At 39.3% G+C, this 18,689-nt stretch overlaps 6 protein-coding genes and 1 long non-coding RNA gene across 9 annotated transcripts in view; 4 read left to right on the top strand and 3 right to left on the bottom strand.

Moving 5' to 3' along the window:
- The window catches only part of LOC126587202 (DNA-directed RNA polymerase II subunit RPB2-like), a 74,744-nt gene that overhangs the window by 18,628 nt on the left and 37,427 nt on the right, over positions 1 to 18,689 (bottom strand). The window lies entirely within an intron of this gene.
- LOC126587220 (stem-specific protein TSJT1-like) lies at positions 156 to 1,729 on the top strand. Its single transcript, XM_050252257.1, has 4 exons — positions 156 to 482; positions 741 to 981; positions 1,096 to 1,216; positions 1,321 to 1,729. Exons 1-4 carry the CDS (start codon positions 280 to 282, stop codon positions 1,533 to 1,535), a joined length of 780 nt encoding a protein of 259 aa, XP_050108214.1. The 5' UTR covers positions 156 to 279; the 3' UTR covers positions 1,536 to 1,729.
- On the bottom strand, positions 2,638 to 4,013 carry LOC126587224 (glycine-rich cell wall structural protein-like). Its single transcript, XM_050252261.1, has 2 exons — positions 3,718 to 4,013; positions 2,638 to 3,622 (listed from the first exon to the last, which is right to left on the bottom strand). The coding sequence occupies exon 2, from the start codon at positions 3,600 to 3,602 to the stop codon at positions 2,877 to 2,879; it is 726 nt and encodes a 241-aa protein (XP_050108218.1). The 5' UTR covers positions 3,603 to 3,622; positions 3,718 to 4,013; the 3' UTR covers positions 2,638 to 2,876.
- On the top strand, positions 6,794 to 7,766 carry LOC126587232 (uncharacterized). The gene is made up of 2 exons (XR_007611013.1): positions 6,794 to 7,001; positions 7,347 to 7,766. It is a non-coding gene; the product is annotated as an uncharacterized LOC126587232 (long non-coding RNA).
- On the top strand, positions 8,255 to 12,682 carry LOC126587210 (putative nuclear RNA export factor SDE5). Its single transcript, XM_050252243.1, has 12 exons — positions 8,255 to 8,364; positions 8,771 to 9,367; positions 9,956 to 9,981; positions 10,124 to 10,201; positions 10,622 to 10,686; positions 10,772 to 11,034; positions 11,262 to 11,344; positions 11,470 to 11,526; positions 11,807 to 11,874; positions 11,977 to 12,083; positions 12,165 to 12,238; positions 12,320 to 12,682. Exons 2-12 carry the CDS (start codon positions 8,803 to 8,805, stop codon positions 12,437 to 12,439), a joined length of 1,506 nt encoding a protein of 501 aa, XP_050108200.1. The 5' UTR covers positions 8,255 to 8,364; positions 8,771 to 8,802; the 3' UTR covers positions 12,440 to 12,682.
- LOC126587212 (monothiol glutaredoxin-S17-like) lies at positions 13,225 to 16,004 on the top strand. Its single transcript, XM_050252247.1, has 3 exons — positions 13,225 to 13,586; positions 13,695 to 13,769; positions 14,544 to 16,004. The coding sequence occupies exons 1-3, from the start codon at positions 13,416 to 13,418 to the stop codon at positions 15,774 to 15,776; spliced, it is 1,479 nt and encodes a 492-aa protein (XP_050108204.1). The 5' UTR covers positions 13,225 to 13,415; the 3' UTR covers positions 15,777 to 16,004.
- On the bottom strand, positions 16,570 to 18,504 carry LOC126587211 (pentatricopeptide repeat-containing protein At4g21705, mitochondrial-like). 3 transcript variants are annotated; one of them, XM_050252244.1, is made up of 2 exons: positions 18,207 to 18,504; positions 16,570 to 17,997 (listed from the first exon to the last, which is right to left on the bottom strand). In XM_050252244.1, exons 1-2 carry the CDS (start codon positions 18,447 to 18,449, stop codon positions 16,738 to 16,740), a joined length of 1,503 nt encoding a protein of 500 aa, XP_050108201.1. In that variant the 5' UTR covers positions 18,450 to 18,504; the 3' UTR covers positions 16,570 to 16,737. The 3 variants fall into 3 exon arrangements, with proteins under 3 accessions (XP_050108201.1, XP_050108202.1, XP_050108203.1); XM_050252245.1 differs by having other exon boundaries at positions 16,570 to 18,004; positions 18,207 to 18,426; XM_050252246.1 differs by having other exon boundaries at positions 16,570 to 18,017; positions 18,207 to 18,354.

Below are 18,689 nucleotides of genomic sequence, written 5' to 3'. Positions count from 1 at the left end.
AAATCATTTTCTATTAATTTTTATCGGAATTTGCAATTTAACCATGAAAGATTGTAACGTCCACCACCAAGTAGAAGCCAAAATATTTTTGGCAATAATATGACTTGCCTTCTGCAGCATTCTCCACGTCTTTTAAAGCTGCCACATGCATATTCCCACGCAACACACGCACCAATCTTGTAAGCTAGCAAACTTGCTTTCTTCAGAATCTCAGATAAGCATTTGGGAAAAATAAACTACGATTCATAGCTCTGTGTCGTTGGAGGTTTAGCCGGAAAAATGTTGACGGCTTTTGAGAAAGCGGTCGGAAAACCGCCCGAGGAGCTGAGGGTTCCTTCGAATGTGGTGGAGAAGGCAAAGACCAGAGAGGAGATTTTGGAGATTTTCCAGTCGTCGTGTCCCGAGTCCACTGTTTACCACCTTTCTAATGGAAGTTTCATGGCTTTGTCACAGGACAATGAGAGTGTTCAGCCACACCCAAGGTATTAAGGGCTTGTTTGGTATGATTAAAAGCACTTTTTTTTAAAACTAAAAGCATTTATGGTTTCGTTTTTGGTTTCGTTTTTTGCACTTGTTTAGCTTCCAAATGGATTTTGATCAAGATCTGCAGGAAATAGCCGAGTTCTCACATCATATGATCCAGTCGTCTAGATCTTTTCTTGCACCGAAGTCTGCACGCAATATTGAAGCTCGAATTTCGCTACTTGATCAGTTTGTGTTACTTTTTTCTGTATTTGCAGGTGCATTGTTGTCCTAGACGATGTCTTCTGCATTTTTATAGGCACTTTGGAAAACACTTCTGACCTGAGACGACACTACGGCCTTCCAAGACAAGCAACAGAAGCTATGGTCGTTGTTGAAGCCTATAAAGTCCTAAGAGATCGCGCACCCTACCCTCCGGATCAAGTCATCAAAGATCTACAAGGAAAATTCGCATTTATTCTCTTCGATGCTAGAACTGATACACTTTTTGCTGCCAGGGTGAGTTGTTTCCGAAATTACGTAATATAATTGAAACGTATGATTCGATCGTTTGACATGCTAAGGAAAACTTTAACGTTGTTTCTTCCACAATGCAACTTTTGCAAATGTTAGGACCGAGATGGAAGCGTGGAGCTTCACTGGGGAATGGCAGGTGATGGATCCCTAGTCTGCTCACACAATCTTGACATCATCATCGACGCTTGTGGAAAATTTTGTTCACCTTTCCCTCCAGGTTAGTCCCAAAATCCAAATTGGCGACCCTCGTTTACCTTTCCCTGCCTGAATTTGCGGCAACTTGACCCGAAGCTAAGTAAATGGTTTTAAATGGTCTAACAGGTTGCATATTCACAAGTGGAAGTGGGTTGATGAGCTTTGTTCATCCAATGCACAAGGTAAGGGCAATTAGGCGTGAAGACGACAATGGACAAGTTTGTGGAGTGACGTTTCAGGTGGATCTTTACACGCGAATCCCCAGCATTCCGCGCACTGGTAGTGCTTCAAATTGGGCCGACATAACTCTTGTCAAGGAGGAGAATAACATTCACCCCTGAGGCTGCCTGCTAACTACAATAAGTTGTATTTTCTAATTAACTGGTGAGTTTTAAACTAGACTGTAAAATAAAATAGAATAAGTTTAGTGGCTGCGCCATTATGTGATCTTATTGCCCTTTGGAGGTCTTAAATGCTTATATTTTAAGGTCAAATGCATTGTTCGTCACTGTGCTTAGACGCAGATCACATTTGATCAGCTTTTGTGAAACATAGTACACAATGATGCTTATATACACCAGATATATAAATAGCATATTATTATATATAGTTGAAGATCCTGGTCTGGCTAGCCTGGTTGTGGAGCCACGGCAATGGCATCCATAACTTGTGGCGCCATGGCCAAGGCGTCCAGAACTTGCACTTGAGAAGATTTGGAGTTGCGGTTGCTTTTATCAGTTGGCGTCTTCCATTGTTCGTGTTTGTCCTCAATTTCATGGTTGTCATTTTGTTCATGGGCTTGCCTCCATATACATATCGGTCTTTTTGAGGTTGTAAGTGTGGACATTGGAATCATCAGTGGGCTTGCCTCCTCCTCCTACGTAGTACGTACCAACAACAAGAACGAGAATTGGAATCATTTGGATTCTTTATTTTTATGCATTTACTAATACAAATGAAATTGAAGGTGCGATTTCCACCTTAAAATCCATAATCCAATGCTTGAAAATAGGGGGATAGTTGATCTGAATGCCTTTCACTACCTCTATAGACTGGACTTCATATATTTGAATCTAGTGTTGCTAGGTTTGTTCTCGTGGCTACATGGTTTAATTTGAGGCACCAAGTTCAAACAATTGAAAAATAACCAAAATTGTTTATAGTATCTTTAATTTTGTCTATCCCAATAGTCCATGGTAGCTTTGTGTACAGTTCCACCCTTGCACAAAGAGTAGTCTCGTTTTTAGAGCGTTTTTAGATGTAAATGTTACGCAAATACTTACATATAGGAAATGTAAATGTTGATGTTACTCTAACTGATAAGAAAAACTTATATAACATGGGTATACCGTCACGATGTACTTGTGTCATGTAAGTTGTTCTCCTAATTAATGCATGTAAATGAGAATACATAGATTTCAAAATTCATGTATTCAGTCACTGTTTAACTCCGTGTGCAATCTCAGTCCAATTTCTAAAAAGGCTTAGGGCAAAACACATTTTTAGTCCCAAGTTTTTGGGGGTTTTTATTGAACTTTTGTGAAACACAATATTACACCAGAGAGAGAGAGAGAGAGAGAGAGAGAGAGAGAGAGAGAGAGAGAGAGAGAGAGAGAGAGAGAGAGAGAGAGAGAGAGAGAGACATATATATATATAGTTTATTATAGAAGATCCTGGTCTGCCTAGCCTGATTGTGGAGCCATGGCAATGGCGTCCAGAACTTGTGGAGCTATGGCATCGATAACATGCGCTTGACGCGATTCAGAATTGCGGTTACTTTCATCTGTTGGCTTCTTCCATTGTTCATGTCCGTCTTCAATTTCATGGTTGCCATTTTGTTCATGGCTTTTGCTTGCCTCCCTGGATACATAGGTCGTTTTGAGATTGTTATGGTGAACACTGCCATAATGACCACCGCCTTCCCCACCGTCACTTTCACCACCTTCGCCGCCACAATTGCCACCTCCATAGCTTCCACCACATCCACTGCCTTGGTAACCACAACTACCACCACCGTCTCTGCATCCATATCCACCGCCCTGGTCAGCACAACTACCACCACCTTCTCCGCATCCATATCCACCATCTTGGCCACCGCAACTACCACTGCCTTCACCACCACTACATCCACGGCCACCACAATTCCCCTCATCTCCGCCACCAAAACCTGGATTGGAACTAATACCACCTCCAATAATCCCGCCTCCTATCTGTCCACCAAATCCTCCTCCAATTATTCCTCCAAGCCCTCCCCCGATTTGTCCACCCAACCCTCCTTCCATTTGTCCGCCAACCCCTCCTCCCATCTGTCCTCCACCAATGCCTCCTCCAATTTGTCCTCCAAGCCCTCCCCCCATTTGTCCGCCAAGCCCTCCTCCCATCTGACGGCCACCAAGCCCTCCTCCCATTTGTCCGCCAAGCCCTCCTCCTATTTGCCCTCCAAGCCCTCCTCCCATCTGTCCGCCAAGCCCCCCTCCCATCTGCCCATCAAGCCCCCTCCCATTTGTCGGCCAAGCCCTCCACCAATTTGTCGGAAGCCAAGGGAATCTGGTTTTATCAACTAGTAAAGCTTTATCCTTGCCAATATTAATTGCCCTGTGAGCAGAGCTCACTCCCCAGCTAAGTAACAGCAAATAAGCTACGGATGCCCATTTTTTAGGTGTTGTCATCTTTAGCAACTTATTTTCTTTTGCCTATGATCTTCTAGTTCTTCATGTTTAGGGTTTATATATAGTCAAGTCTGCATGCAGATCAGTATGTCTAGTGAAAATGGCATAAAAAGGCAGTTTGTTGAGCAAAGCTACGGGAAGCAAGCAAATCAAGATGTATTTGGCTAGGGAAACCAGGGCAGCATGGTGTTTACGTGATCAAAGAATTTGTAACTGTTTTGAACTCATACTATTTGGGTAATGCTAGGAAGACTAAATTTGCAAACTAAATGATGTGTCATCAATAAGAATAAGCACGTTTATCAACATTAAGTAATAAACCAATTATCAACTTTCATGTCCTTTAGAGCATCTCCAACTGAAATGTCCAAAAGGCTTAAAATAGCCCGAAAACCGTCTTAAAGCGAGGGTTAGGCCAAATGACTCGTGGGCCCCATTGGACAAAAAAGGGCCAAAGGGCCAATCGGCTGGCTGGGCCACAAATTTAAATGCAACGGCTAGCTGATATCAACTAGCCGTTATATATATATATATATTTTTTTACAGTTTTTTTTTTGGGCCAAATTTTTTAAAAAAATGTTTAATTATAGGCCCAATGTGATTTGTTCAAAGCTGGGCGTTGAGATGTGGCTTTTATAAACATGTTTGGTTACTCAAATCTCTCCCACAACTGATGTGGGACTCTCCCAACCACTTCCATCCCACAACCGATGTGGGACTCTCCCACCCACTTCCCCTTTTTTTTTTCTTTTTTTTTATACTCTAAATAAAACCTATCACACTTGACTTGAAACATATAAGCTGTATTTTTTTTTTAAAATTTTACATGTAGTTATTAAATTTAAGTTGTAGTTTTTAAATTTAAGTTGTTGTAGTTTTTAAATTTAAATAATAAATTATGTGTGGCCCTTTGGCCCTCGATTGGAGATGGTTTTTTGTGACAGAGCTAAAACGAGTCATATGGCCCTTTGGCCCTCAGTTGAAGATAGTAAGAAATATGGCATTGCACTGTTAATTAAAATATTAATTTCTTGGAGGGCCAAAGGGCTAAAACGAGCCATCTGGCCAGCCTTCGGTTGGAAATTGTCTTAGTTTTCAAAACTTTGTCTACAAATTTTGTCTCCCTAACATTACCCATAATATTTAACAATAAAAATAGGGGTGTGTTATCCACACACCCCTTTTTACTTCTCCCACACATTTTTAGTTTTCGGCTATCGAATCGGATGAATTGAAGAAGATCAACAGACATAAATTAACAAGGGATGTGTGAGAAGTAAAAAGGGGTGTGTGGATAGCACACCCCTAAAAATAAAATAAAAGCTGCAAACCTGAGTACAACAATTAAGTTGGCTAAAGCGGTGTTATTTTGCTATGTACTCAAGTTCAAATTTATTTTTTTATTGTTTAGAGTAAATTAGAATATGTTGGAATAAAGAAAAAAAACCGAATTTAATTGATAATTTCTGCATGCAAGTAGGGTTTATGCGTAACAGTGGAAGTAAGAAAGCCTAGAAATGACCTAATTAAAACCTAATTGAAATCAACGATCTGCTTACATTGATAATTACCAATCAAATAATTCAGTAGGTAGTTAAATTATCTAATGAATAGACGAATTAACAGGGAATGATGGAGTAATTCACACTGTTTCACCTCCCTTTGCACTAATTCAAACCAATAGCATGAATGAATCGATATGAGCCATCCATTTAATGACCGTGAAAGGAGAATTGAAATCAAAAGAAAAGAGAATTTGGTCGCGTCGACAGTTTTTAAGCAAAAGGTTATTCCCACCCCAATGTTTTATCTTCCCACTCACTTTTTAATGACTTTTTTAATTACAAATTTGTCCATTTATAAAATGACTAATAAGGACTTTAGTTACCCTCTTTTGCATTACTATTTTTCTTTAGACTATTTGTCTTCCTTAAACCCTAACTCATCATTCTATTTAATCCTTTTTCTTTAGACACTGATCTGAGTCGTAACGCTCCTATGCCATCAGCGTGTTCATGGGACCTCTGGAGATTCCTTCACAATCTCCCGAAACTATTAAGCTTCAAGATGTTTTCTTTAATTTGTATCAAGGTATTTGGAAAAAATTATTATATGATATAAAACTTTTTCCCATTTGAAGCTGTTTCCATCAATCACCTAGCATAGCCCCAGGGGTTATAGGTTGAGAAATGGTTTACTTGAGTAAGCTCCTCCATTTTCAATCACGACCAAACATGTACATTAGGCTAAAGATTGGAAGACTCCGGTTTTTTTTTGGTGGCTTTTAGAAGAGAATAATATTATTTGTTTATATTTTTTTTAAGAGACAAGTTTATAATTATATAATTATATATATATATTAAGGGTTATTTTAGGAATAATAGTGGGTGGGGAAATAACATTTTAATTTTTTAACTTTTTATAGTGGGTGTAAATATAACGTGGGTGGGGAAATAAGACAACGGGATGGGTCTAGCAGCTCTCTTCTATTAATACCCCCTACAATCTTATGAAGGCACTCCACACCTTAATTTTTTCACTTAAATTTCCTCCTCTACCCCTACTTAATCTATATATATAAAGACATTCAAAATGCCAAAAATTGTCCTTCAAGAATTCTAAAAATTACAATTGAACCATAAGAATTTAAAGTAATTCACCACATTTTAATTTTGAATGAATTTTAATTTTAAAACTTTAATTAAAAAAAACTCCCATGTTAGTGGGTGATTTCATGGTTTTGCTTTTTTATTTTTTTATTTTTGAATAATTTTTTAATAAAAATATAAAATAGTTATTTAAAAAAAATTAAACGACATAATCTAATATAAAAATGCCAATTGCCACACGCGAATGCATGTGGCAAGAGGCTAGTTTAAGTTAATAGACAAAGAGAAAACCCCGGTCACCTAACTATTCCTTGCCGGCAGCAACACCTCATGCAAACAGAGGCAAAAAAGCCCAACCAGTCATAATTTCTCATCACGATAGCACAACTCTCTCTCTATTGCATTTGCATCTGATACTCTAGAAGAAATGTCTTCTTTTTTTTATGTTCTTTTGAAAGTGAGAGACAAAGAGGGGCCACGATGGGGTGGCTTGTGTGGGACGACGACTTCGACGACGAAGGTGATAAAGGTAAAGGAGTATCCGGGTTGATGAGTCGAAATGTTGGATTGTAACCAAATAAATGGGAGTTTCCAGCTGATGTTTATGGAGGTAATCTGATATACTTGGTTGTCGAATTGGGGCTGCTGAGTGTGTTTTTTTTTTTTTTGGAATGGGGGTGTGGGGAGTGGGGTGGCTTCAAAAGAATGAGGGACAAAACTGGAATTTTTGAGAAAGTTTTTTAATGTGGGGTGTGTTTATAAAATTGTGGGGGTGTGTATAAAATAACCCTTTAGCAAATTAGGAGGGTGTTTTAATGCCCCTTAGCCCCATCTCTTCTTTATTGTTTGTGATTTATTTTTATTTTTTTTGCAGGGGTTTGTGATTGGGGTTTGGATGTGGTGATTCTCTTATGGTGTGATGTTTTCATCGAAGAAATCTGGTTGAGATTGTTCTCTTGTTGCGGGTTTGAAATTTTGATGTTGCAATGCCTTTGTCGAATCCAACACAGTGTCGATTTTCTTAGGGCAACTACCCTTGTGGCTTATGGCGAGGTGGAAGTGGCGGCAGTGGTGGCGCCACCAAATGCATTCTGCCTTTGCGGGATAAGGATTAGGGTTCTCTTTTTCGTTTTTTTTTTTTTTTTTTGTTGAATGAGCTTATTGACTATCCTCGATTTTTATTGGGCAATTTGATGTAAATGTAATATGTATTTGGGTCTTTCTTATTGGTGGTGGCGCCACCAAGTACACATGTTTTATTTCTATAACACTAATACTATTGCTGCATTAGATACTAGAATGAGTCATAACTAATATAGTCTTCAAAGAAAACATTGGTGGCATATAAACTTTTATGTGTAGTTGAAACATAATACGGTATACCACGTGCTATAATATTATGACACGTGATGTACTACGTTGTGTTCCAGAAATATTAAAAAATCTCTCATCAACCAATGACATAACATACATATAAATCTTCATATATTTATTGATATAGAATTGCGTATCAACTTAGATATGAAAATTTAAAAAACATACCAAACATTCTCCCAATTTAATATCAAACAATAAACTAATCTATCAAAGCGGTTTGGTATAGTCTCCGTTAAGTCACTTTCACCCATTGATGCATGTAAACCCGAATGTATCAACGGCCACATCACTTATGCGCACGTGAACAACTCCTCCTAACATCACACAATTTAGTTGACCAAATCCATGTATTTTTTGTTGGTATTTAACCAGGTAGGCAATCACCTATCAGTACTTAAACTCTGAGACTTGACCACTCAATCTCAATCACTCAGTGGGCCAAAAAAATTCAGTGTCTTTGGGAGTTCCGCAACAACTTCCATCGGAAGGAACGTGCTTTGGAAGGGAGAAAGCGAGTAAGCAAACAGCGAAGGCGCCAAAAGCATGCTGCTTTCTTCTGTTTCTTTGTTTTTGTTTTTCAAGTTTACTTTATTCTCTATTTTTTATTTATTTATACAAAATATTCTTCAATCCACTCACTCTCACAACTTCACTCGCATTCAGATTTTGTTGAAACCATTCAATTCAATATTATCGCTGCTGTTGGATTTTTGAAAAAAGAAGAAAAAAAAAACAGCGTCTTTTGAGTACCAAAAGCTTCAAACTTTGAGTCTACGAGTCCGAAATTCCGATTAATTCTTAAGAATTTTAAATTTTTGTTCAAATGGGGTTGATTGTTTTGCATTCCTGATTCAAACCCAGAATTTTGTTTAGGGAAGAATCCACCTCTGTTGTTCTAATCAGTCTCTTCGTCTTCCCCAGAATCCATTTTTGTGTTACGTGTTTCTGGGAAAATGGAGGCCTCTGGTTCGAACGGCGCGTCGAGTCTCGCTGACGATATGGCGCTGAGGGGTTTGCTGGAGGTGTTTGGGGCTGCGTTTTCTCTCGATCAAATCACTTCTGCGTATTGCAAGGCAGGGAAGAATGCTGACGCCGCCGCCGAAGCCCTGGCTACCTCTGCACCCAATGGCGGAGAAACTTCCGGATTACCTGCCAATAGTATCTATAAGAAGCCGCCTTATCAAGAAAATGGGAATGGGAATAGGAATAGGAACGGGGATGGGAATCCCAGACCTTCAAAGCCGAAATATCGGCCGGTTTCGGTTGGTAGCGTTTCGAGCATTATTGGGAAGCAGTATGTGAAGGAAACGGCGCCGGCGCCGGCAAATGGGTCTAATGAAGCAACCAAGCCCTTGAAGCTGGACTCCAGTGTGTTGCCAATGTCGGAAAATTGGGTCGAAAACGATGAGTCGTGTTCCTCAAGGGATGAACTGCTCCACCAGGGCATGGAGGATTTTCTGTTCAGTATGCTTGGAGTTGGGTTCAAGCTAGAGAGGGATCAGATTCGGCAAGTTCTTGGTAAAGTTCGATCCTTATCTGTTCTGTTTTGAGATTTTCAGTTTGACTTGTTCTTTGGTTTATAAATTTACATGAAGGTTAGTCTTTACGAGTCTGAAATGATTGTTGAAATTGTTAAGGATGATTTGAATTTTCTCTAGCATAATGTGGATTATTAGTTCTGATGAATTCGCTCGTGTTGGATTTCTCGAATGGAGATGATATAATGCTTTTACGATTAGACACGCTCTCACTCACTCACTTGAAGTATCGTACACACTCATGGTTATCGGAGTTGGGAGTGAAGAGTCGGAAGAAAGAACATTGAAGTGTAGAGGGCAAGAGTGAGTTGGTTTAGAGAAGGAAGACGAGAGTAAAAGTAAGAAAATGATTAAGTTGGGGCAATGCATGATCCTTATACCGTAATTAAAAGAAAGACTTGGTGCATGAACTGAGTGTTGAAAGTTTTGATTGCAATCTGTTTGATGGTTGCAGATTTAAGATGACTACTTTGGATCCAATTGATGGATGTTAGTGTTGTATTTAAGCGTTGTTTGTTCAATGACCTTAATGTGTGAACACTAATCCTGGTTTATTTGGAATACGCAGATGGTTGCGGATATGATATGGAAAAGGTACACTAAACCCTCTTTACTTCTCGAAACCTGAAGGGTAGTTTCTTTACAACTGTTGTAGCCCTTTCGTTACTATATGATGTATGTGTAAAATAATTTTCCCATTTGCTGATGTTATACAATTCATTTTAATACCATTCAGAGCATGGAAAAACTGATTAATCTGCCAGCATCAACTTCCGAGAAAAGGAACGAACTCATCAGAAAATCCAGTGAGAAGGTTAGTAAACTTCCAAAATGGGATTTGTGTGCCTTCTGATTTCTAAACAATTACATGTCAAGCTGCATCACTAATGTACATTCCAATCAGTTCTTCAGAAAAGTTAATTCAATTATAATATAATTTGTTTAAGCTTTTGGATTTCTTAACTTCATATAAAGAGGTAAAGACGACGAGAGCTCACAATTCATGTAAGTGGATGTACTCATGCAGTTTTGTGCAGCTGTTGTAATCAATATTTGAAAGTAAAAATGTCTTTATTGTTTTGTCATAGTTTTGATGGACAGGGGGGGCTCGTTTTGTGTAGCATTTAGGTTTTAGGTACAGTAAGATCTAGTCCATGAAATCGGTTCAGCATGCTTAGTAAATTCTACTTTGGTATTTATCTCCCTTTCCGTCTTATTTGAGATTACTGTCCAGTCTGCAGATTTGTCCCTGAAATATGAAGTATCATCCGACAGAAAATCCAAAAACTCCACCGAAGGGTATGCGTTTTCAATACTTTAGTGTTCATTAGTTCCTAGTTTATTATAACAATCACTCTGACTTGTTTGTGCTCGTCTCATGCAGTAACAGAGATAGGGCTTCAAATACAAACGAAGCAGAATTTACTGGACAGCAAAAGGAGAGAAATGATCTCGAGAAGGATATTCTGGCTTCTCTGTTTTGTGCTTCCGAGAGAGCCGAGGAGAGACTAGTGGAGAGACCAAGAAGAACAATAAAGTCAGGGAGTGGATATGGAGCATATGGACAACTAGTTGCTGAACCTCCGGACGATTTCATTTCAGAGTACAAGTCGGCTGTTGTGTATCAACATCATCATGGCGAGGAAGGTATGCACCCTTTTCTATATATGGGAGAAACTTCATTTCCCTAATATCCTTTGTGGAGGGAATGGTGCCCTTAAGAATTTATTCAATTCCTATGAAATCCAGATTAATCCAAAAGACATTTTGAGGCCGTAGCTAATTTCTGTGTGTGTTGCTTGTGTCAATTTGTCTGTCAAATCCATGTTTATGCTTGTATTTTCCTTTACAATTAAAGTGTGCTAGAACTACAGATGCAGATGACGAAGATAGCTACCAGGTTCTCCGTAGATCTGTGAAGGATTATCGGAGTACGATGAAGGACTATTACCAGGCTGTATGTATCTTTTTATGGCTTATCTTATGTCCAGTTGTTTGATATATAAAACATGGAGGGTAGTGTCTCTTAGTAGCCTTAAATTTTTACACGCTATTGAGTAAGGATATCATTTCGTTTGTTAGGCTGTAGCCGCATTTGCTAAGGAGGATCATGATCGAGCTTACAAACTTCTAGAACAAGTAAGGTTTCCGTCTTTCTGTTATGAAGTGATTGGATATGATTTATATTTTTTTCATACAAATAAAAGAAAAAGAACTAGTTTCCTTAACAAAGAATACAGCATCTTGTGACTCTGCTTCAAACATTGAACAAGGCGTAGTTTGATACAGAACCTGACCTGCTCACGCATCTAAGCTAAAATGATAAGATATCAAAATTTCAAGTGTAGAACAACCCCCTCATTGGTAATTTTTTTTGCGTCGAGAAAATTAATTTATGACTTCTATTGTGCTACTGCAGGGACATTTTTTCCTCAAAAAGGCGCGTGAAGCAGAGGATGAGTCGAATGAAGTGATTCTTAAAACTAGGTTAGAATCCGTTTTATCAAAAGTTCTGTCATCTGTTGCTTTGTATTCCTTGTCAGAAATGCTAATTATTATCTTCTTCTCGTTTATTTTGTTACTTGTCAGAAATGTTGAGACTCAAGGTGAAATAGTGCTTGACTTGCAAGAACGCGGTGCCAAGGAGGCAATACGTCTTTTGAAGTGTCAAATTTCATCATTTTCTGGCATCTCATGTAAGTAATTGTTCTTGTGTTCCTATTTTTCTTTGAACTTCTTCCCATGTTTATTGAAATCGTCTCCTATCTTCGAGTCAGCAATCAAGTACCTTAAGGTCATATGCGATACAAAAGAGGAAGATATCTCAAAAGGATCGCGAAGACGATCATTGGTAAGACTGATTCATAATTATTTGCTGCATCTGTTTAACAAATGCTTCGTTATTTGACTTCTGTATTTCGAATTGACGCAGGTTCTGAAGCTACTGGAGGAAGAATCGATTAAGTGGACCGAAGGAGAAAATGCTGGAACAATACTAGTCCAATTAGCCAGTGTTAATCGAAAGCAATTAACATTTCTCACAAAGAAATGAATTCAAGTGCTTTCTCGAAAAGGTGCTTATGAGATTGAGATTTAGGGATGATCGACGACCAAATCGTTGGAGGAGAAAGTAACGAAATTTTGCGAAATGTGATTAAGATTTTGAAAGGAGTTGGAACTGATGATGTATACTTTCTTTTGAGCAGTGAAAATCTCCAATTACCAAAGAAAAAAGAAGAGGCATTTGCTATGTATTGGCTTGGGACTAAACTTTAATTTCATCTTTTGTTTGAAATCTTGGATTGAATGTTTCAGATTTACTCACACGGGTAACGTTCTCTTGTTAGATTGTGAATTTACGCTATGCATTCAAGTAATAATTAACCAATGCATCATTTATGTTTACAGTCCGACAACATAACGTGTCAAGATTCAGGCATTACAAGAAAATGTTTTCTATTATCACCTCTCAGACGCTTTAAAAATATTTTAATATTAATTAAAATTTCATTTATACATCCATCCATACAAAAGTTAAAGCAAACAACTTAAAGATTATTTTTAATGTTCAAACCCTGCAAAGTTAAAATTAAATTACAAAACGTATACCAAAACTTGAACAACATAAAAAGGTAAAAATAGCACTATCAACCTAATAAAAGATTTAATTGAGGTCGGATTGAGATTAGGAGGGTTATTAAATTGAGTTAGACAAAATCGAATTCGGGTTGATCCAACTTAAGTTGCACCCTACAAACTAAAACTCACCAAGCAATATCGTGTGGATAGAACCCACACATACACGATAGAGGAATCAATCCCAAGAGAAATCAACGGCGAGAGATGATCCATCGCATTCCTCCACGATTCGTCAGCTGAAAGAGTACGTTCGCAAAAGGCCACAGCGTCTTCTAGGTCTTTCCATGGTCATTCTGCTCTGATATAATAAGCAGCTTCAAAAACCTCACACACTCTCTCTCTCGCGCTTTTGGTTGTGGGGTTTTCGAATTCAGCAGACTCCATTCTCGATGGGTGGCTCAGTGAAGGATGTGCAGTCGAAGAAGGAGCTCGATAGCTTGGTTCACGGCGGCGCGCCGGTGATTCTGCACTTCTGGGCGTCGTGGTGTGAAGCTTCCAAGCACATGGACGAGGTTTTCGCCCATCTCTCCACCGATTTCCCTCACGCCCATTTCTTAAGGGTAACGTTTCATCCTCTGCTCTAAAGGTTTTTGCTTTTTCTGTTTTGTGTGTGTATATATATATTTCTTAATTTAAAATTTAATCTACTTTTGGTTGTAAATTTGTAGGTAGAAGCTGAGGAACAGCCGGAGATATCCGAGGCCTATTCGGTTTCTGCTGTGCCGTTTTTCGCCTTTGTGAAGGTATGCTTATTGGGTTTATACGTGTTTTCTTGGTGATTTTGATGCTGCCTGTGTGATTTTTGAATAAGCATGATTAGGTTGTTCAATTTCGAATGTGAAAACAGGTTTTACATTTGGTTAATCAGGTTGTGTGAATGTGGTGGGGTATTTAGCTTGCATCTGGTGGCAGGTGGTTTACAATTGAGTTAAGAGTTTATTGTTATTGTTAATTATAGGATAATAGTTGCGGTACGATAGTTTCTAATGAGAATTAAGTATTAATACGCTCCGTTTATGATGCCAAACTCAAAATTTGAGAGAGGGTGGTAGAAGTTCAATTGGAACACTTTGTTAGTGTGTGTGACTGGAGAAGGACTAGGATCTGAGGATGGTGACATGGATTGTGATGTGAATATCAGATATTAAAAGAAGCCTTATGTTACACCTTATCAATTTGAATGGCTATCCACCCCGAAGAATGTGAGAGAATTCGGATGGTGATTTGGTTTGTTATACTTCGACTTAAGACGTGCTCTGTGAAAATAACCAGGCCTGCTACTTTCGAGTTATTTGTCGCAGGATGATTTATGACTCATGTTTTTGGAAGATGAAGTAGTGCAAACTTAGTTGTCACATGCAATATAGTGATACTCATTCTAATAGGATAAGTGGTAAAGCGTGTAAAGTTTGAATTTACTGAGTAATCCCATATGAATGATGTTAATGAACTTTTGTAATTAATTCTGTGTATTTTTCTTCTCTTGGTCATTTTCTGTTTGTGTTTTCATTTGTCAGGATGGAAAGGTTGCTGATACATTAGAAGGCGCAGATCCATCCAGTTTGGCCAATAAAGTTGCTAGGATTGCGGGATCAATTAACCCTGGAGAACCTGCTGCTCCTGCAAGCCTTGGGATGGCTGCTGGATCGACCATACTCGAAACAGTCCAAGAGTTAGCAAGAGAAAATGGTTCTTCCCAGGTGAAAACTCAAGTGCAAAATGGCCCTGCTGATGCCTTGAAAAGGCGGTTGCAGCAGCTGATTGACTCCAATCCAGTCATGCTTTTCATGAAAGGTAGCCCTGAGGCGCCCCAATGTGGATTTAGCCAAAAAATTGTTGACATTTTGAAGAAGGAGAATGTCAAATATGGAAGTTTCGATATTCTTTCGGACAGTGAAGTCAGGGAGGGGTTGAAGAAGTATTCTAACTGGCCAACATTTCCGCAGCTTTACTGCAAAGGGGAGCTTCTTGGTGGGTGTGACATAGCAATTTCAATGCATGAGGGTGGTGAATTAAAGGAAGTTTTCAGAGACCATGGAATTGATACTACTGATTCTGCTGGGGCAAAAGTAACTGAAGCTGGAAGCGGAAAGGGTGGAATCTCAGCATCTACTGGTGTGAGTGAAACTCTTAACTCTCGACTCGAAAGCCTGATTAATAAAAGCCCTGTTGTGCTGTTTATGAAGGGAAAACCAGATGAACCCAAGTGTGGTTTCAGCCGAAAGGTGGTCGATATCCTTGTGCAAGAAAAGGTGGACTTTGAGAGTTTTGATATTCTCTCTGATGAAGAAGTCCGTCAAGGGCTTAAGGTTTATTCAAACTGGTCCAGTTATCCTCAACTATACATCAAAGGTGAACTAATTGGTGGATCAGATATTGTTTTGGAGATGCAAAAGAGTGGTGAGCTCAAGAAGGTTTTGGCAGAGAAAGGGATTGTTCCGAAAGATACTCTTGAAGATCGTTTAAAGAAATTGATTACTTCTTCACCAGTGATGGTCTTCATCAAGGGCACACCCGATGCACCCAGATGCGGTTTTAGTTCCAAGGTCGTGAATGCCCTTAGAGAAGAGGGTGTGAGTTTTGGGTCCTTTGATATTTTATCCGACGAGGATGTGAGGCAGGGGATCAAAGTCTTCTCCAACTGGCCAACGTATCCTCAGCTATACTACAAAGGTGAGCTGATCGGAGGTTGTGATATCGTGATGGAGCTGAAAAGCAACGGAGAGCTTAAAGCTACCCTCACAGAGTGAAGCGCAGCCTCGATTTATCAAATAATCCCGGCAAAGCAATTTTTATTCTGATGTTATGCAGTGTCTGCTGACATTATACACATTCCAAAAGTTTGCTTGAGATGCTGTCTTATTAAACGCTTTCATATGTTTTCCTGTGCAATCGACGATTGCAAATTTGGGGTTATTTGGGATAGTTCTAAGCAAGATCATCAAGTTTATCGGTTGCTGCTTTGCTTTTTGTTCAAATTTTAGTTGTTGCCATATAGTACCTTTGGACGTTTTGCATGCTTAGGCTTAATTTTGTCCCATAATTTTATGTTGATTTGTTCAATTCAATTGCTAAAACTGAATGGCAGTGGAGGAAGTGAGATTTGTTAAATAATCCAGAGTTCATTTGAAACTGCTTTTTAAATAGTTGAAAATGCTTTTGGAATTAATCTTTAGTAAACATGCAAAGAAATTTTGAAAAAGCACTAAAAGTGCTTTCTACAAGAAGCATAACCCGTGCTTCGTGCAGGAAGCACTTTGGAATCAAGAAACATTTTCTCTAAAAGTTAACACGTTCTCCAGTTATTTTAACAGCACTTCCAAATGAGCTCTAAATGGTTGTCTTGTGTGATTGATTCTATTTCTCAGCTTGAAAATTCTAAAACAATAACTAATAAGGAAAATTAATAAAAATGACTTGAAAACTTTGAGTTTTAATGATAAGAACAAAATAAAAGGTAAAGTGAATAGTACAAGAATTAACTTTTTCGTGTAAAAATATGATTTTTCGTTAAAGTTCTCCTAACTAATAGGGGCCGATGAATGGCAAAAATGCTTTTATGGAATATAACATTTTTCTCACAGCACGAAATCCCAACAATCGCATTTTTCACATAAATTGTTATGGTTTTTAATCGTGAAACTCCACAAAAACCGTCTTAAAATCTGTTTTTGCAGACCTTTCGCCACGCCCTAAGCTTCCGCAGATGTTCTAATCTGCGGATATGTGTTCTTTGTTTTCACTAGTGGCAAATATGTCCTCTGTTTCTTCGTCATCAACATCAATTTCATCAGCTTCCATACGATCCGTAACACTACTTACTTCTTTACCCTCTCTTACATATGCCTTTAACAAAGCACGATACATGTGCTTGTTCACCGGGATGACATTCCTCAACGCCCCAACAAAAGCTTCCGTATCTTCGGCACTGCCTTCATCACCAAGCCAACTCAATACGGTTGTCACAACTCCAAGGTTAGGTTTCCACCGTTTCTCGGAAGACAGACAGAGAGCCGCCTTCATGCACTCGAAAGCCTTCTCCGTCTCACCCCTATTTGCATACCCGGCAGCCACTATTTCCCAACTTCTCGCGGTGGTTGTTTTTCCCTTCTCCATCAAGTCTTCAAGCACAGCTTCTGCTCTCTCATATAATCCTTTTACCGTGTAGCCTATAATGAGAGTTTGTGGCACCCGAAAATCGTAACAGTTTCCGGACAATTCCCACTCCTCCATCACCTTCTCAGCTTCATCGAGCTCACCGAGCCTCACCAGAGATACCAACATGCCCATATAATCCCTGTTTATGCATCTCTTACAAGCACTCTTCTCAACACCCCATAATCTCAAAACTTCACCCTTATTCCCCATACTCGCATAGAGCGAAATCAGATGATTGTAGCCAAGTCCGTCTTTGCTTTCCAGCCTCTCTTCCGACTTCTTTAAAGCATCCATTGCCTTGTCGGTTTGGCCTTCTTTTATATAGAAATTGGCAACGACAGCATATGTGTTCCAGTCCACGACGATGTGAGGCTGGCTTTCCATCTCTTTAAAAACCTTCTCCATTCCTTCAAGATCAGACCTCACACCATACGAATTGATGCAGATTCTATAGCTGAAGTTGTCGGGAGGGACATTGTTCTCCTTCATCTCAGCTAGAACGCCCGAGACCTTCTCATGCTGGCCAACATTCGTATACAAACACATGATGTCGTTGTAAGTTAGAGGCGAAGAAACAAATCCCATCTCCTTCATTTTTCGCAAATGAGCGAGGGACTTATCCACTTGGCGCTGCCGGACATAGCAATTCAGAAGAGCACCATACGTCTTGAAGTTCTTATCTTCCTCCCTCAAATCATCGAAATATTCTTCCGCGGAAACAAACCCGCGCACCTTCCCAATCAAATCCAGCTGCACGGCATGCTCAACCGGCGAAAATATGCATATCCCCTTCTGTTTCATCCACTCCGAAATCTGCAACCTATAACATATTACTTCAAAAGCAGAGGACTTTCCAATTACTTTTGATACAAACAAACACATTATCTAACCAAAATCCTAATTCCCACTCTCGCTCACTTCCTTTAACTAATATTAGTTACTTTGATGCTTGTTTCAATTTTCTTTCATTTTCTGAGCAACCAAACAGGGGATTACGCAAATTGCAAGGGAAGAGAGAAAACCTGGAGGGCTTGAGAGAATCGTTTCCGCTTGCGGAGGTCGTGAATGATGCGCTGAAGCTCCGCGACTCGGACCTTGTTGCCATTGAAGACCCAGTCGTCGAGCTCCGGAACCACGTTCAGGCTAGGGTTTCCGAGCGGACTGATTTTGTTGTATAGGGTCGGCTTCTTGGTCCGGCTCGTGTAGTAGGACCTGCTCGCCATCGCATTTCGGATTAGGGTTTTGGCGAAGAGCTTCGGATCCATGGTTTAGAGTTCAGGGTTTTTGGAGTTGGGGGTGAAGAACCACAGAAATAAAGATGAAGGGGGCTTTTAGAGAAAAAGGGCTAAAATATTTGAGAAATTGGGCCTTTTAGTTGGGCTGGTCTAGTTAAATATGGGCTAGTGGGCTTTATGCAGAAAAAGTAAATAATTTTCCTTGAAATGATTAAATATATTTATCAGAAATAACCATGTGAGGTTCAATAGTGGGTGAATTTAATGGTG

The sequence above is a fragment of the Malus sylvestris genome, chromosome 10 (genome assembly GCF_916048215.2).
Source record: "Malus sylvestris chromosome 10, drMalSylv7.2, whole genome shotgun sequence".
NCBI classification, from domain to species: Eukaryota; Viridiplantae; Streptophyta; class Magnoliopsida; order Rosales; family Rosaceae; genus Malus; species Malus sylvestris.
This window is presented reverse-complemented; position numbering and strand designations above follow the sequence as displayed.